At 47.4% G+C, this 18,915-nt stretch overlaps 1 protein-coding gene across 1 annotated transcript in view; it reads right to left on the reverse strand.

Moving 5' to 3' along the window:
• The window catches only part of NTRK3 (neurotrophic receptor tyrosine kinase 3), a 363,948-nt gene that overhangs the window by 2,713 nt on the left and 342,320 nt on the right, over positions 1–18,915 (reverse strand). Inside the window, exon 15 of the mRNA XM_056866098.1 lies at positions 3,478–3,636. Within this exon, the coding sequence (XP_056722076.1) occupies positions 3,478–3,636 (159 nt within the window). The remainder of the gene's footprint in view (positions 1–3,477; positions 3,637–18,915) is intronic.

Genomic DNA, 18,915 nt, shown 5'->3' on the forward strand with positions numbered 1-18,915 from the left:
TGCTAAAACTAATGAGAAACACAGAATGGTAGGAAGCTGCGTTTTCACAGCCAAGCCAGGGGGAAATCGCCCTCTCTCTCCCACAGGGATATAATGGTTGGAATCCCGATCTGTAGAGGGATAAGGATGGGAGAGTGGAGAGGGGGGCCCGTTCGTCAGATGGTCGTTATTAATGCTCGGCTCCCCCTGCCTGGAGCCGGCAATCAGCGCTGCAGCAATGTCCCGATGACCTGACACGAACTGCCGATAAACACAGCTCTCAAACAGCATGCAATTTAAGAAAGATTTAGAGAAGCTGGAACGGGTCCAGAGGAGGGCAACGAAGATGGTGAGGGGTCTGGAGGCCAAGTCCTATGAGGAAAGGTTGAAGGAGCTGGGTATGTTTAGCCTGAAAAGACTGAGAGGTGATATGACAACCATCTTCAAGTACATGAAAGGCTGTCATATAGGGGATGGTGCTGAGTTGTTTTCTGTTGTCCCAGAAAGTCGGACCAGAACCAATGGGTTGAAATTAAATCAAAAGAGTTTCCATCTAGATGTTAGGGAGAATTTTCTAACAGTTAGAGTGGTTCCTCAGTGGAACAGGCTTCCTCGGGAGGTGGTGAGCTCTCCTTCCTTGGAGGTTTTTAAGCAGAGGTTAGAAGGCCATCTGTCAGCAATGCTGTTTCTATGACCTTGGGCAGATGATGAGAGGGAGGGCATCTTGGCCATCTTCTGGGCATGGAGTAGGGGTCACTGGGGGTGTGGGGGAAGGTAGTTGTGAATATCCTGCATTGTGCAGGGGGTTGGACTAATGACCTTGGTGGTCCCTTCCAAATGTATGATTCTATCATTCTACAAAGGAGGAAGCAATACACAGCAAGGGACCCCAGAGTTTTATTATGCCTGAACAGCAATGGATGTTGCCGCATATCCAAAGAGATCACTATGACTCTGACATTTCCATGCAAATAGTAGAGGGCGGAGCGATTAAGAAGAGCACCCAGAGGGAAGGAAGGATAAAGACAGGGCAAGCAAACCAAAAAACCCGGCCACCACAAAGAGTGACCGGAGGAGAGCCTGGAACACGGGAAATGTTGGCCAGTCCCAGGACTGCCACCAGGTCAATTCACTGCTGAGATTTCACCTGCAGAGAAATCCCAAGTGAATTTGGAGATGGTTCCCTAATTTGAAAGTCTGCAGATTCACATCCGGAAGAGGGAATAGCAATTCCTTCCCATTGCCCCTTCCTACTGTGGGGGGGAGGGGGGCTAGTGGACCCTCAGGAACAGAATTGGGGGGGAGGAGGAGGAGAAGGAGAAGGAGGAGGAGAAGAAGAAGAAGAAGGCTTCATATGTAGGAGTGGGGAAACAAATCCAGTACACCAGATCATGGCTGCCACTCATGTGGAGCAGTGGGGAATCAAACCCAAGTCCACCGCTCTTAACCACTACACCACGCTGGCTCAAAGGAAACTTAAAAGCCCTGTAACCTTTGGAATGTGTGGTTGGGTCCAGGCCTTTACAGGTGGAACAGACGGGCAGCCAAGAGTTAGGGCCTTTTCTATAATGTTACATTCTGCCATAGAAGATCTACTGGGCGCCTTCATTTTTAGCATTCAGGCACTGAGTATTTTCTTGTGCTTTTGGTCGGTTTGCTCTACTCAAGTACCTATTTGAAAGCTCTTTCCATGTCTTAATAATCTTCATAGCGACTAACTAGGTTCATGTTGCGTTTTGGACTGAAGGTATTTTTTTTTAAATCCTAAACTGTTTTTGAGCAATGCTTTTGGAGAAGCCTGATCTCAACATTTTACTATCCCAAGCAAAAATGACTCTGCTATGTTAAATGGCGGTGCCAGGCCTTGCTGAGCGCGCAGATTGGATACGGCAAGCAATACCTCGCATTTCCCTCTGCCACAATTCCCCAAATTAAGGGCTCTGTGTCCGGAAAGCAGAAAATTCACATTTCTCATTAAAAAGAAGCAAAGGTTTTGAAGTGCCATTAGACACATGGGAGGATAAACGCGAGCACATTTCTCCATACGCCGTTGGATCAATGCCCCTCTCTCCAGATTGGCCGCCTTCCCCGCTAAGCCTCGGAATATGTTTACACCGCAGCAGGACTCTGTTTGCAGATCAGCAGTTAAAGCAACATTCTCAGTAGTTCTGACTGGCAGGGTTTCTTTAGCTAGCAAACCTGGGGCATGCGTTCCCCCTCTTGGAAGAGTTTAGCTGCCATGTCTCCTCCAGCACTCAAGCACTGCTCCTGCCTGCAGAGGTCCAAATCCTCTGATGGGCTGCTTCACACTAGGCTTGTGCATGAGAACTTGAAGAAGAGTTGGTTTCTATACACTTTTCTGTATGCAAAGCAGACTAGAGCAACTGCCCTATGAGGAGCGGTGGAAACACTGAGGGCTGTTTAGCTTGGAAAGAAGGCAGTTAAGGGGAGACATGATAGAGGTCTATAAAATGATGCATGGTATGGAGAGAGTGGACAGGGAGAAGCTTTTCTCCCTCATAATACCAGAACATGGGGTCATCTGCTGAATCTGGAGGGTGAGAGATTCAAAACAGATGAAAGGGAGTATTTCTTCACACAACGCATAGCTAAATTGTGGAACTCAGGATGTGGTGATGGCTGCCAACTTGGAAGGCTTGAATAGGGGAGTGGACATGTTCATGGAAGAGAGGGCTATCCATGGCTACTAGTCATGATGCATACCTATTCTCTCCAGATCAGAGGAGCATGCCTATTATCTTAGGTGCTGTGGAACACAGGTAGGATGCTGCTGCTGCAGTGGTCTTGTTTGTGGGCTTCCTAGAGGCACCTGGTTGGCCACTGTGTGAACAGACTGCTGGTCTTGATGGGCCTTGGTCTGATCCAGCAGGGCTTTCCTTATGTTCTTATGGAGGATGGCGCTATCTGTGGCTACTAGTGAAAATGAATAGTAGTCATGATGCATACCTATTCTCTCCAGTCTCAGAGGACAATGCCTATTATATTAGGTGCTGTGAAACAAAGGCAGGATGGTGCTGCTGCAGTTGTCTTGTATGTGGGCTTCCTAGAGGCACCTGGTTAGCCTGTGTGTGAACAGACTGCTGGACTTGATGGGCCTGGGTCTGACCCAGCATGGCCTTTCTGATGTTCTTATGTACCTGAGAGCCACAGCCCCAGTTGCAAACTAATGAACAGATGAAGCTACCAGGATCTCCAGTGGAGTTCTTTCACATCATCTACTCCTTTTAACTGGAGAGGGTGGGGATTGAACCTGGGGTCTTCTGCATGCAAAGCGGATGGTCTATCACAGTGTCATGGCCCTTCCCCACTTCCTGTACTTTTTGGTCTCTGCTGTGTCCATTTGCGTCTAGGTGGAGCAGCTCTCCCTCCCTCTGGTTGCTGTTTCAATCTCTCCAAACCCTCTCCATGGAATGCCTTTCCCTTGTCATGCCGGCATATTATTTCTCTCACCCCAGTAAATTGTGGTATGTCCAGTACCTCTGTGTTTGAGAGCTGGAACCAGGGCTGTTTCCCATACGTGAAGATCTCCCAGAGGATCACCCCAAAACTCCAGACGTCACTCTCCGTTGTGAATTTCCGGTACATGATGCTCTCAGGAGGCATCCAGCGAATTGGGAGCATGGTGTGTCCTCCAACCTGCGTAAGGAGCAGAAGAGACAGCAACAGTTTGATTATTTGCCCCGGAACAGGATCGACCAGAGTTTAAGGGGGTAGGAAAGACACAAGCTGGGTTCAGATCAGTGAGTGCCAGAGTGGTTTACTGGTGGTGGTGGTGGTGGTGGTGGTGGTGGTGGTGGTGGTGGTGGTGGAGGAGGAGGAGGAGGAGGAGGAGGAGGAGGAGGAGGAGGAGGAGGAAAAGAAGAGTTGGTTTTTATATGCCAACTTTCTCTACCACTTAAGGCAGAATCAAACCGGCTTACAATTACCTTCCCTTCCCCTCCCCACAACAGACACCCTGGGAGGTAGGTGTGACTAGCCCATGGTCACCCAGCTGGCTTCATGTGGAATTATCCAGACTAGCCTCCGCCACTCATGTGGAGGAGTGGGGAATCAAACCCGCTTCTCCAGATCAGAGTCCACCGCTCCAAACCACCACTCTTAACCACTACACACACTGGCTTAAGATGTTGGACTAGGACTAGAGAAACCCAGGTCCAAATCCCACTTCATTATAACCTCACCGGGTGGGTGTCCCTGCCATTTATTCTCTCTCAATGTAACTTTGAAGGGTTATTGTGCAGACAAAATGGAAGGAAGGAGAACTTGAGTTCCTTGGAGTAAGGTCAGGATTAAAAATATATACAATGCTTGTAGGAAATCCCCCTTGAGTTGGGAGCCTTGGCCAAATAGACAACATATAGCACTATACTTTACTTGTCTAACTGCACCGCAACAGCGTAGAGTATATATGCTTGCAAGGCTAAATGCACTACCCTCCACCTTGTTATACAGAAGATTTCATAAAATCCCATTTGCGGATAGAGTTTGCCCTTGCAGGAATGGTTAAATTGAATCACTTGTGCCTGTCCGTTTTAATTGTTCCTTTTATGCTTGTAGCTGATCCCAATTTGTTGACCCGTTCTTTGTAAACAGGGAATGGCTTTCTGATGAAATCGGGACATCCTATCTTATGACCACAAAAACCCCAAACATAACTGAATCAGTTGCAAGTTTCTTATAGTTAGCAATCAGATATCATGAATGGTGTGTAGCTTTCCTTAATGGCTGATTTGGGATGGTTTTATCCAATTTTATTTATTTGTACTCGGATTTATCCTAATGTATGTTCTTCCTTTTTATATAATAGCAAATCAAAACAGAAAAATAGTGTTGTATACAAAGATGCAAAAACCAAACTAAACAACACCAGGCTCTGAAAATTTTACAATGTATATAGGTAGAAATGTTCGTAGGAACAATATAAAGGTCTAGCATACCAATGATAAATGACACAAATTAAATGTAAATGCATTAACCCAACCCCACAAGAAAGGTAAAGAAGAATAAAAAATAAAGTCCAACAGACATGTAATAAACTCTGTGGTAAAATATTAGACATTAGGAAGAACTTTCTAACAGTTAGAGCAGTTCCTCAGTGGAACAGGCTTCCTCGGGAGGTGGTGAGCTCTCCTTCCCTGGAGGTTTTTAAGCAGAGGCTAGATGGCCATCTGTCAGCAGTGCTGATTCCATGACCTTAGGCAGATGATGAGAGGGGGGCACCTTGGCCATCTTCTGGGCATGGAGTAGGGGTCATGGGGTGTGGGGGGGAGGTAGTTGTGAAATTCCTGCATTGTGCAGGGGGTTAAACTAGATGATCCAATATGCCAATAAAGGTCATTTGATTTGATTTGACTAGATGACCCTGGCGGTCCTTTCCAGCTCTATGATTTTATGATATCTTCTGCATAGGGTAATTGCCAAAATGGTCCGGTGAGTGTTCTTTACTGCAGACAACCAGCTATATCCAAGGTGGATCAAGGGATACGGACGTTCCGGATAGAAGATTAAGATCCGTTTGCGCCAGTGGCTTCATCAATCACTTGATCTCCGTAAAGCCTAAACACAATACTCCTGAAGTTAACCTGCATTTAATTTGTGTCATTTATCATTGGTACGCTAGACCTTTATATTGTTCCTACGAACTCTTCCTTTTTATATGCCAATAAAGGTGTGTGTTGTTGTTGTATTGTGTTGTTGTATTGTGTTGTAGGAAAGAGCAAGAGTCCAGTATCACCTTAAAGACAAACAAATTTTCTGGCAGGGTGTGAGCTTTCGTGAGTCACAGAGCTCACTTCTTCACATACAGCTAGAATGTGAGTCCATCTATCCTTAAGTAGGTAACGTAAGGTAAAGGTCTCCCGTGCAAGCACCGGGTCATTCCTGACCCACAGGGTGATGTCACATCCCAGCGTTTACTAGGCAGACTTTGTTTACGGGGTGGTTTGCCAGTGCCTTCCCCAGTCATCTTCCCTTTACCCCCAGCAAGCTGGGTACTCATTTTACTGACCCCGGAAGGATGGAAGGATGAGTCAACCTTGACCTGGCTACCTGAAACCAACTTCCGTCGGGATCGAACTTAGGTCGTGAGCAGAGCTTGGACTGCAGTACTGCAGCTTACCACTCTGCACCATGGGGCTCCTATCCTTAAGTAGAGAAGAGTGAATTGAGACACCCAATGGCAATAGCAGGTAAATGTCAATAGCAGGTCAATGACATTTGCATGTGTGATTGGATTAGGTGTGATCTGCAGAGGGGTACTAGGAGTGGAGAAATCAGCATTGGTAATAAGACAAGAAATCCCAGGTCTCTATTCAACCCAGGAGGATACACAATACTTAACAGTAACAAATCCCATCTCAACCATGGACTCATTGAGTGGCCTTCAGGTAAAACATGGTCTACCGAAACAGCACAAGCTGGATTCAGGAAAGGAAGAGGCTCTGGTTCTTACCAGGAATGGGATGGAATGGGCCACACAATTAATGCTTCCCCAAACAAAACAGCTCTACAACTACAACCCTCTCTTCTTCCTGACTGGCTAACTTTCCAGAGGCAGAGAGTTTTTTGAGGTGGAGGAGCACTGAGACACATGATCTCCCCTCCCCAAGGTTATTCAATCCATCCATCAATTTATTATTATACGGTCATAGACCCATCTAATAAAACAGGACTGCAGAACTGGTTGGTAAATAGTAGAGCATGCAGAGAAAATATGGCTAAAATTGCAATACCTAAAATGACAAAACATTACAAAAATAACCCAGTCATAAAAATTCCTAAAATTAATATAAAACTAGTCTGAAAGGTTCTGGATGCCTCCCCTCCTCTATTTTAACCTCCTAACGGCCACCCTGTGGGATAGGTCAGGCTGAGAGAAAGCAAATGGTCCACAGTCTGGTCACCCAGTAAGGAGAGCCAGCATGGTGCAGTGGTTAAGAGTGGTGGTTTGGAGCGGTGGAGTCTGATCTGGAGAACCAGGTTCGATTCCCCGATCCTCCACATCAGTGGCGGAGGCTAATCTGGTGAACTGGGTTGGTTTCCCCACTCCTACACACGAAGCCAGCTGGGTGACCTTGGGCTAGTCACAGCTTCTCAGCCCCACCCATCTCACAGGGTGTCTGTTGTGGGGAGGGGAAGGTGATTGTAAGCCGGTTTGAGTCTCCCTTAAGTGGTAGAGAAAGTTAGCATATAAAAACCAACTCTTCTTCTTCTATGGCAGAGTGGGGATTTGAACCGGAGACTCCCAGATCCTAGTCTGACACTCTAACCCAGGGGAGATGAACTGAATTGTTACAAGGGCCGGAGAGGACATAAATGCCACTTGGTCAGGCTGGGCCATGCCTCGCCAGCCCAGATTGGGACTGGGGTGGGTGGGTGGCTGCCTTGGCTGTCTCGTGGGCCAGGTAAGAGCTCTCAAGTGGCTGGATCTGGCCCGTGGGCCTTACGTTTGACACCCCTGCTCTAGCCACTGTGCTATGCCAGCATCGTATATATCATCAGCCTTTATTGCTCATTGACAGAGTCTTAAGCATTTGCATTGTACAAGGGAAACAGTTTTACAAAAAAAGCCTGATCCCATTTAAGCTCAGCACAGAATAGAACCATTTTGTCGTGACGATTTTACTGCCATTACATGTGTTAGATATTTTGCAATCTGATAAATTTTCTTGCATATATCAGGAAGAAGCAAAGTGGCTTGGAATACATTGGGATACCCCCAGCTAAATAGAATAGCATGGACCTTTTAAAAATAAGCCTCCCCCACATCATAAAAATAAGCCTCTACCCCCAAGTTAGGAGGGGTAGTTAATACCCTGGAGGATAGGGTCAGAGTTCAGAATGACCTTGATAGACTGGAGAGCTGGGCCATAAGTAATAAAATGGATAGGGAGAAGTGTAAGGTACTTCACCTAGGCAGAATCAACATAAGACACAGGTACAGGATGAGAGATAGTTGGCTGTACATGTGAAAGAGATCTGGGAGTCTTAGTGGACCACAAACTGAACATGAGTCATCAGTGTGGTATGGCGGCTAAGAAGCCAATGCAATTCTGGGCTGCATCAATAGGAGTATTGTGTTTAGATCAAGGGAAGTAATACTGCCAGTGTATTCTGTATTGGTCAGACCTCACTTGGAATACTGTGTCCAGTTTTGGGCTCCACAATTTAAGAAGGATGTTGACAAGTTGGAGCGTGTCCAGAGGAGGGAGACCAGAATGGTCAGAGGTCTGGAATCCGTGCCCTATGAGGAGAGACTTAGGGAATTGGGTTTGTTTAGTTTGGAGAAGGGAAGGTTGAGGGGAGACATGATAGCCATGTTTAAATATTTGAAGGGATGTCATGTTGATGAGGGAACTAGCTTGTTCTTTGTTGCTCCGGAGGCTAGGACACGGAGTAATGGATTTAAACTAAGAGAAAAGCGATTCCACCTAAACATCAGGAAGAACTTTCTGACGGTGAGGGCTGTTCGATGGTGGAATACGCTGCCTCGGGGGTGGGTGGTGGAGTCCCCATCTTTGGAGGTCTTTAAGCAGAGGCTGGATAGCCATCTGTCGGGAGCGCTTTGATTGTGGGATCCTGCATGGCGGGAGGAGGGTTGGGGTCACTGGGCATGTGGGGGGGGAGGTAGTTGTGAATTTCCTGCATTGTGCAGTGGGTTGGACTAGATGACCCTGGTGGTCCCTTCCAACTCTATAATAATCTGTATACTTATTTTTTGGCTTGCTGATTTTTTTAAAAAAAACTATCAATCAGCATCCATCCGCTTGGAGCTGAAGAGCGATTCGCAGCTGCAGTCGCTGGAAGAGGAGGCAGAAGCATAACAAGGCCAATGAAAGATGGGCTGCACTTCAGAATATCAGAGGCACCGAGGTTTATCCAGCTCCCGAAACATCTGCAACAAGGTTCTGTTCCTCCAGGGGATTGCAAGAGCAGAGGGACATTTATACCACCTTCTGGAGGTGATTTCTGTCAGCCGGGTGGATGCATAAGAACAACTCAGTTGCATGGGCACAACATGGGAAAACTCCAGGGAGGGATCTGAATAACTGCTACAGGGTAAAAATACAGGATCGAAGAAGAAGAGTTGCTTTTTATACTCCACTTTTCTCTACCTTTAAGGAAACTCAAACCAGCTTACAATTGCTTCCCCTTCCCCTCCCCACAACAGATACCTTGTGAGGTAGGTGGGGCTGGAGAGTTTGGAGAGAACCATGACTGGCCCAAGATTGCCCAGCAGGCTTCATGTGGAGGAGTGGGGAATCGAACCTGGTTCTCCAGATTAGAGTCCACTGCTCATGTGGAAGAGTGGGAAATCAAACCCGCTTCTCCAGATTGGAGTCCACCGTTCGCGTGGAGGAGCGGGAAATCACCCCCTGTTCTCCAGAGTCCGTTGCTAATGTGGAGGAGTGGGGAATCGAACCCTCTTCTCCAGATCAGAGTCCGTCGCTCATGTGGAGGAGTGGGGAATCAAACCCAGTTCTCCAGATTAGAGTCCGCTGTTCTTAACCACTACACCATGCTGGCTCTAAAATAGCATAGGCTGGTCAAAGATACTTTCCCAGTGTGCAGGATGCATGTTAGGGTTGCCAACTCTGGCTTGAGAAATTTCTGGAGATTTGAGGGGGGTACCAGGGAAAGGCGGAGTTTAAAGAGGCGAGGGAGCTCAGCAGGGATGTGATGCCCTAGACTCTGTTCTCCAAAGCTGCCATTTCCTCCAGGGCAACTGATCTCTGTAGTCTTGAGATCAGCCGTAACTTTAGGAGAACTCCCTATCCCACCTGGAGGAAGTTGGCAGTCCTTATGCACATCTACATCAAGACAACATTGCACACCAAAGAAGCTCCTTGGAGTTGTATGCATGACCATGACAAGTTTGCTTTTTTGCAGTGTTTTATGAAGGCACATGGACATTCCTTCAACTAGTGTGTGTGTGTGGGGTACTGACGCAAATGGACGCAAAGCCGTGGCCCACCGCACGTCATCTAGTTGGGGGATTAATTTGAGAAACTCTTCATTTAACTGGAATTGAAAAGGAATGGAGAGAAGCAGAGAGAGAGAGAGAAAGGAACAGAACAGCAGAAATCCACTGGACCCTAATGAATGTGGATAAATAAAAACAGAAGGCATTTAACTCTCCATAGCTTCTAGCTGAGCTGCTCTGCATACTCTTTTAGAAATGGCTTGGAATGAGTTTAATTGCTGCTTTATTTATAGTTCCATGGATTGTTTCAATTGTTTTGCTAAATGGCTTCGAATTTCAGAAAGGCAGTATAAAAATATTTGGATAAATCAGTGGGGTATGCTAACGAGAGCCTTACTGTATTTGTGCTAGAAATTTGGATTCTATATAAAGCGAAACCAACAAACAAATACATCTTTCTTCACCTCTGTAGCTAGAGATGCAGTCTTTATAATCTTGATCAGCCAGTAAAATAGAAGCTTTAGTTTATGGAAGAGAGAGAGAGAGAGAGAGAGAGAGAGAGAGTTGATAGGTACATGGATTTATTTGCTAATAACAGTGAAAATCTATAGGGAAATTATAAGGTATCAAAACAAGAATGGTTTGTTGTTTCCCCACAAAATAATTTTCAGATAAGAAGGGTGCATTTTTGGGGGTAATCCTCAGAAGAGAAAGTATAATTTATTAAACCAGTCTACGAAAGTATTTTTTCCCTTAAAAAAAAAAAGATAAATTCATCAAAGAAAAGTTTGTGAAGGGTTCACAGTTCCCTCTTTGCCTCAGTCCAAGAGGAGAATCCCTTTTAAAATTCTATTTAGTGGAATGGAAAATCTGCAATGGGGGAAGATGCCTTCCTCAAAACAGCATGGAGGATTTTGTACACATTTGACTGGGCGCCAAGCACATATGTGACGGAACCTTTGCCACTGCAGAAAAAGGGAAACAAAGAAACTCAACCCAAAACTCAGGGGGAAACCAAAAATGTTGAGCTAAACACTATCTAATATAACAACGAATGTATTTAAGAACACAGGGCCTAAAATACTGGCTTCCGAAAAAGCACAAACATGGTTACAAACATTACCAACACATAACAGTGGATGTTAGTACATAAAACGACCAGGTTGTTATATCAAATAGTGTGTAGCTCAACCTCTTTGTTTTCCACAGAACCTTTGCGAAGAAGAAGAAGAAGAAGAAGAAGAAGAAGAAGAAGAAGAAGAAGAGTGCTACCTTTCTCTACCACTTAAGGAAGAATCAAACAATCAACTTTGCTTCCCCTCCCCACAACAGACACCCTGTGAGGTAGGTGGGGCTGAGATAGTGTGACTAGCCCAAGATCACCCAGCTGGCTTCATGTGGAGGAGTGAGGAATCAAACCAGGTTCTCCAGATCAGAGTCCACCACTCCAAACCACCACTCTTAACCACTACACCACACTGGCTCTCTATAGTGGAAAGGTCCACTATAGATAAACCCATACAAAACTGTCACGAAAATGACCAGCTGCGTGGTAGAAAGTGCCGTCAAGTCACAGCTGACCTATGGCGACCCCATAGGGTTTTCAAGACCCGAGGTCAAGCAGCTGACCTCATGGGGAGGAGCAGCAAAACCAACACGGTTCACCAGATTAGCCTCCGCCGCTCATATGGAGGAGTGGGGAATCAAACCCGGTTCTCCAGATCAGACTCCACTGCTCCAAACCACTGCTCTTAACCACTACACCACACTGGCATAAAGGTTCAACAATGCTGCTGAATGATACCCAGGTTAATGCTTGAAAGGTGGCCAGTGTGGACTGTCAAAGCAACTGATATGCCTTTTGATTTACATGCAACATGAAACATCAGAAGAAGAAGAAGAAGAAGAAGAAGAAGAAGAAGAAGAAGAAGAAGAAGAAGAAGAAGAAGAAGAAAATTAATATGATAATAATAATGTGTGTGTGTGTAAAGTGCCTTCAAGTCGCAGCCGACTTATGGCGACCACTTTTGGGGTTTTCATGGCAAGAGACTAACAGAGGTGGTTTGCCAGTGCCTTCCTCTGCACAGCAACCCTGGTATTCCTTGGTGGTCTCCCATCCAAATAGTAACCAGGGCTGACCCTACTTAGCTTCTGAGTTCTGATGAGATCAGGCTAGCCTGGGCCATCCAGGTCAGGGCGATAATAATAATACCACCTTCTAAAATGACCTTTGGAGACAGTGACTAACATTAGAATACTGTCTGTGATCCCAAACGTAGGGCCCATATATGCCATAGTGCCTGCCGGTGGGTTTGCTTCCTTCCAAATCATCTCTTCCTCCAAAGCACGTAGAATGTCCTGGCTTTCCTCCACCCCAACTGTACCAGGCAGCATTGCTTATTTTATTTACTTAATTTATTAGATTTTTGCCCCACTCTCTTTCCGGCCAAGGCCAGGCTCAGAGCGGCTAACAGTCATTGGGAAAATCCAACATCACAATGTAAAATTCAATAGAATACAATGCAGTTGATAAAATTTAGCAATAAAACCAATTAGATCCATTAAAACCAGTTAGCGCGCTTTAGTAGCACATTGGAGCCATGGTGGGTGAAAGGGAAAGGTAGTCAGGACCCCACCCAAGAATCGATAAGATGGAACAGAAAACCAAAAACAGAAGAAGGGGAGGGGCCATGGCTCAGTGGTAGAGCCTCTGCTTGGCATGCGGAAGGTCACAGGTTCAATCCCCGGCATCTCCAGTTAAGGAGACCAGGCAAGTAGGTGACGTGAAAGACCTCTGCCTGAGACCCTGGAGAGCCACTGCCTGCCTGAGTAGACAATACTGACTTTGATGGACCAAAGGTCTGATTCAGTATAAGGCAGCTTCATGTGTTCATGTAGTGGTGGGCAGGGAAGCCAGCTATGATATATTATATATCATTGCTGTCCTCAACCTTATCTACAGGGAACATCCATTCAGCAACATCCACCTCCCTCATAGGACTAGGTGTGGCCCTTGCAGTCTCCAAACATTTTGGGGCCAGCCTCAGCCCCCAATGGCAGTCATTGTATGATTTGCCCTGGCACCCACGGGAACCATTTTGTGATAGGACCAAAGCCCCAATGGCCGTCATTTTGTGTTGGATCTCCCCCCCCCAAATTCCAAAAGTTCCCACAGCAATACAAGATTGGAAATCTCTGAACTAATGGTGGATTTCTACAATGGGCAAACTTGATATGGTAAAGGTTGTCCCCTGTGCAAGCACCGGGTCATTCCTGACCCATGGGGTGATGTCACATCCCAATATTTACTAGGAAGACTCTGTTGATGGGGTGGTTTGCCAGTGCCTTCCCCAGTCATCTACACTTTACCCCCAGCAAGCTTGGTACTCATTTGACCGACCTCGGAAGGATGGAAGGCGGAGTCGACCTTGAGCCGGCTACCTGAAACCAACTTCTGTCGGGATCGAACTCAGGTTGTGAGCAGAGCTTTTGACCGCAGTACTGCAGCTTACCACTCTGCGCCATGGGGCTCTAGAACTTGATACGAGTATGTTTAATTTAACTGCAACACAGAAAATGTATTTTTCTATACTGACCAGAGGCTGGACTGGGACAGAAAGGCTTTGATAATGAGGAACTTTCCGAAAACGGCTTTGCCCTGGGCAAACAAACTGTTGGCAGTCAAAGCCAGCTGGGTGTTAGACATGTTGCGGTGCAGGAACCGAGGAGCATGGGAAACTCTCTCGCCTGACTGCAATGCAGTTTATGCGCTGGGGATTCTTTCAAAAAAACAAGCCTGCCTAATCCAACAAGTACAAATTTCCATGCCTGCATGAGGCACCCGGAATCACCCAGAGAGGCGCGGGTTGCCAACGGTGCCGAAAGAAAACAGCGGTGTTCAGCAAGCTGAGATACGAAAAAACAGTCTTTGTTTTCTCTTCTTCCGAGAGGCAATTTACATTTCACGTCCTTGGCTCCGGAGAGAATCATTATGTAGTTCTGCACATGGAAGCTGAACGTTGGCGCCAGTCAATCAATCAGGCTGGAGTTTGCTGAGGAGTGGAAAGATCCTCACGGCAACGGGGGACGGCCGCAAAAGTTGACGGCGGAGACCGGAATGCAAAACGACTTGGCAATTATGGCTGCTGTCGACCGAGTCCTCAGAACCAGGAAATTCAGCAGCGGGGCACCGTGATCTCAGAGAGGGGCACGCGAGCGGTGAAGGGACGGCCCAGCACAGCTCAGATTGCGCCTGACAAATTGCCAGGTCCGAATCAGCAGTTTGATAGAACCTTTCGCCCTACTCCCTGCTGAATTTGTTGCTGCAGTATCACCTTCTGTTCACCGGCAGCGGGACAGAGCAACAGGGAGAACAGCTACAAGAGAATAAGGGTTCCATTGCTGGAGCCTCTGGTATAAGAATCCTGGACACCAGTGCCAGGAGGCAACCTCAGGGGGGGGGCCCTTGGCCTCTGTGCCCTGTTGATGACATTCCAGAAGAACTGGCTGGCCACGCTGTAAGACAGGATGCTGGACTAGATGGACCGCTCATCAGATCCAGCAGGGCTTTTCTGATGTTCATATGAAGGCCTCGGCCTCGATGCCCTGTGGTTGGCCCTCCAGAGGAACTGTTAGACTACTGTGTGAGACAGGATGCTGGACTAGATGGACCACTGGTCTGATCCAGCGGGGCTCTTCTGATTTTCTTATGAAGGCCTTGGCCTCTATGGCCTGTGGATGGCCCTCAAGAGGAACTGGTTGGCCACTATGTGAGTCAAGATGCTGGACTAGATGGACCACTGGTCTGATCCAGCGGGGCTCTTCGGATGTTCTTATGAAGGCCTCGTCCTCTTTGCCCTGTGGATGCCCTCAAGAGGAACTTATTGCCCACTATGTGAGACAAGATGCTGGACTAGATGGACCACTGGTCTGATCCAGCGGGGCTCTTCTGATGTTCTTATGAAGGCCTTGGCCTTTATGCCCTGTGGATGCCCTCAAGAGGAACTAGTTGGCCACTGTGTGAGACAAGATGCTGGACTAGATGGGCTGCTGGTCTGATCCAGCGGGGCTCTTCTGATGTTCTTATGAAGGCCTTAGCCTCTATGCCCTGTGGATGCCCTCAAGAGGAACTAGTTGGCCACTGTGTGAGACAAGATGCTGGACTAGATGGGCCGCTGGTCTGATCCAGCGGGGCTCTTCTGATGTTCTTATGAAGGCCTTGGCCTTTATGCCCTGTGGATGCCCTCAAGAGGAACTAGTTGGCCACTGTGTGAGACAAGATGCTGGACTAGATGGGCAGCTGGTCTGATCCAGCGGGGCTCTTCTAATGTTCTTATGGAGTAACAAGAAATGGTCCTCCCACAACTTATCATTATCGGCAGATGACCCTGAGTTCTAGTGTCTTGCTTTCCAGCCACTGTGCTTTCAGGCATGGACTTAATTTTCTGAACAAGCATGGCTGGCTGGTGACTATGGGCGTGCTAAGAAGTTAGGTAGACATCTACCTCACCTGCTCTGAATCTGGGCACAGGAAGCAACTATTTCTGGCATAAAGTAAATGAAGGGGAAGGTAAAAGCAGTGGGATTCATCAAGCAAGGCTGGATGGTGTAGGTGAGATGCATTTATTTGAGAGACAGAGAGACTAGAGGAATCCACTGGTCCTCCAAGACAGACAGGCACACACAAACACACATCCCTGGCTGGTCACTGGGAGTTTTCTTTTTTTAACCTGACCCTTCACTCCCACATCTGACTGTGCAATCCTGAAATCGAAATCAAAAGAGTTTCCATCTAGACATCAGGAAGAATTTTCTAACAGGCAGAGCGGTTCCTCAGTGGAACAGGCTTTCTCAGGAGGTGGTGAGCTCTCCTTCCCTGGAGGTTTTTTAAGCAGAGGCTAGATGGCCATCTGCCAGCAATGCTGATTCCATGACCTTAGGCAGATCGTGAGAGGGAGGGCACCTTGGACATCTTCTGGGCATGGAGTAGTGGTCACTGAGTGTGTGTGGGGGGGAGGTAGTTGTGAATTTCCTGCCTTGTGCAGGGGGTTGGACTAGATGACCCTGGCAGTCCCTTCCAACTCTATGATTCTATGATTCTACTTTAATTTGGCCGTGTTAATTTGAAAGTGGGGATGTTGTCCTACTTCCCCACACCCCGCCCCACATTTCCTTTGCCTGGTCTCCGCTCTGCTCTGCTGGATTTGTTTTCATCCCAGGGTGTTCAGCATTCCTAATGAGCCATCAAAAAGGTACCAATTACCTAGGCAAACGAAGAGGCACAGACGGTGGGGGGGGAGAGAGGGTTGTCGCTAGGAGCAAAAGATCTGTTACCTCAAAACAGCTAGAGACATCTGGGCGTAGCAAGATGCCCAGCATGACACCTACACCCGAGATTTCTCCCCCACACACACACACACACCCTGTTTGAAATTCCAGGAATATAAAGTGAAAGGTGGTTGATATATTCTTAATGATATTTACCAAAACGTAGGGATTCCCAGCCCACTGATCAAAGGCTTCTCCTGCATTCCCTGAACTCTGGTATCAGTACTGGTTGAGGTGAACAACAAAAACAGCTTAGAGTCATGTGCCAAAAAAAAAAAAAAGGAAATGTTCGCTTCAGCACCATGTCCCTCGAACTATTCTAACAACAACGCCTACTGCCGATCTTTCCAATACCCTTTTTGGGGGGTTCGTTTCCGGTTCTGCCTCGACCAGCATCAAAGCTGGTATTCAGCAGAAGCCAAGAGTATTCATGAATTAAACAAAACCCCAATAAATAACCTCTAGATGCCACAGAATCAGTTCAGACACTCCAACGTTAAAGGTAAAGGTCCCCTGTGCAAGCACCGGGTCATTCCTGACCCATGGGGTGATGTCACATCCCGACGTTTACTAGGCAGACTTTGTTTATGGGGTGGTTTGCCAGTGCCTTCCCCAGTCATCTTCCCTTTACCCCCAGCAAGCTGGGTCCTCATTTTACCGACCTCGGAAGGATGGAAGGCTGAGTCAGCCTTGAGACGGCTACCTGAAACCGACTGCCATCAGGATCGAACTCAGGTCGTGAGCAGAGCTTGGACTGCAGTACTGCAGCTTACCACTCTGTGCCACGGGGCTCTTACTTCAACATTAGTCACCATAATATTCAAAGTTCTTTTTTTTTTTATTATTGGCATCAAGTCACAGCCAACTTACGGTGACTCAGTAGGGTTTTCAAGGCAAGAGGCATTCAGAGGTGGTTGGCCATCGCCTGCCTCTAATGTAGCAACCCTCAACTCCCTCGGTGGTCTCCCATCCAAGAACTAACCATGGCCAACCCTGCTTAGCTTCTGAGATCTGATAAGATCAGGCTTATTATTTGGAAAGGAAGAAGGAGAAGTAGGAGTAGGAGGAGGAGTTGGGTTTTATATACCGATTTTCTCTGCCATTTTAAGGAGATTCAACCAGCTTACAATCACCTTCCCTTTCTGTTCCCACAACAGACACCTTGTGAGGTAAGTGGGGCTGAGAGAGTTCATAGAAAATTGTGACTAGCCCAAGGTCACCCAGCTTCATGTGTAGGAGTGGGAAAACCAACCGGTTCACCAGAGTAGAGTCTGCCACTCGTGTGAAGGAGTGGGGAATCAAACCCGGTTCTTCAGATTAGAGTCCACCGTTCTTAACCACTACACCACTCTGGTTTGCTATTGCCTTCTTCTGCATAGCAACCCCCCATCTTCCTTGGTGGTCTTTAGGGTTGCCAACCTCCTGGTGGTGGCTGGAGATCTCCCGATATTACAACTGGTCTCCAGGTGACAGATCGGTTCCCCTGAAGAAAATGGCCACTTTGGAAGGTGGACTGTATGGCATAATACCTTGCTGAGGTCCCTCCCCACCCCAAACCCTGCCCTCCTAAGGCTCCATCCCCAAAATCTCCAGGTATTTCCCAACCTGGAGCTGGTCTCCCATCCAAATACTGACCGTGCTTAGCGTCCAAGCTCTGATGAGATTCAGCTACGCCGGGCTTTTCAGGCTGCTAGGAAACCAAGGGGCATTACAAAAATGCTCCTGTTTTTAATTGTGAAATTTTGGTGTTAGGGTTGCCAGCTCCAGGTTGGGAAATACCTGGAGATTTTTGGGGTGGAGCCTGAGGAGGGCAGGATTTGGGGAGGGGAGGGACTTCAGTCGTGTCTAATGCCATAGAGTCCACCTTCCAAAGTGGCCATTTTCTCCAGGTGAATGGATCTCCAGCCACCACCAAGCCTAGTTGCCATTGATTGGCCATAGCTACTTCAACCCTTGCCTGCTCAACCAAACACCTCAGCAATACTTCACTCGAGAAACATTCCGGATGGACAAGAAGAAGATAAATGCCTACAGACGGCTGAGACATCAAGACCATTAGCGCTAGAGAGAGGGCATCAGGGTTTGCCCTCTTACAGACTCCCTTCTTCCCCTTCCTGAACACAACCGGCGCTTCTAAGCCCCCCAAACCCCCCTCAAAGGAAGCAGTTGGATCAAGCAACCCACCAGGTGGGAAGCATCTGAAAGCTTTTGCTGTAAGAATTCATTGGACTTCGCCTGCTAACTCCCCCACTAGTGTCTCTGTGGGCACTCTCTCTCCATTAGAGGTTAGCCACAAATGGAGGCTGGAAGGAGACAGAGAGAAAATGGAGATGCTAATTTTCCGCTTCGCCCAACGGTATGAAGAGTGCCGTGGCCATTATGAGCAGGATGAGAAGGCCTTCCAAGCCAGACAACATCCCTGTCAAGCCTTAGATTTACTCTGGGTCAGAACCCCGCCTGGAGTCTCATCGGCTTCCATTTATGGATTTCAGGCAGCTGCCTTCAGTTTGTAAAAGGCAACCGTCGTTCCCTCAATTTCTATGCCCTGTTAGCGACAGGTTTGCACATCTGAGTCAAGCCGTTCCGAAGGTTTTACCCTTGCAAACGGGTTCAACCGACAACAGCTCAAAGCAGAGATTTCTGGGTCGTGGCTCCACTCCTTGTGG

Source organism: Euleptes europaea, chromosome 20 (assembly GCF_029931775.1).
Source record: "Euleptes europaea isolate rEulEur1 chromosome 20, rEulEur1.hap1, whole genome shotgun sequence".
Classification (NCBI taxonomy): domain Eukaryota; kingdom Metazoa; phylum Chordata; class Lepidosauria; order Squamata; family Sphaerodactylidae; genus Euleptes; species Euleptes europaea.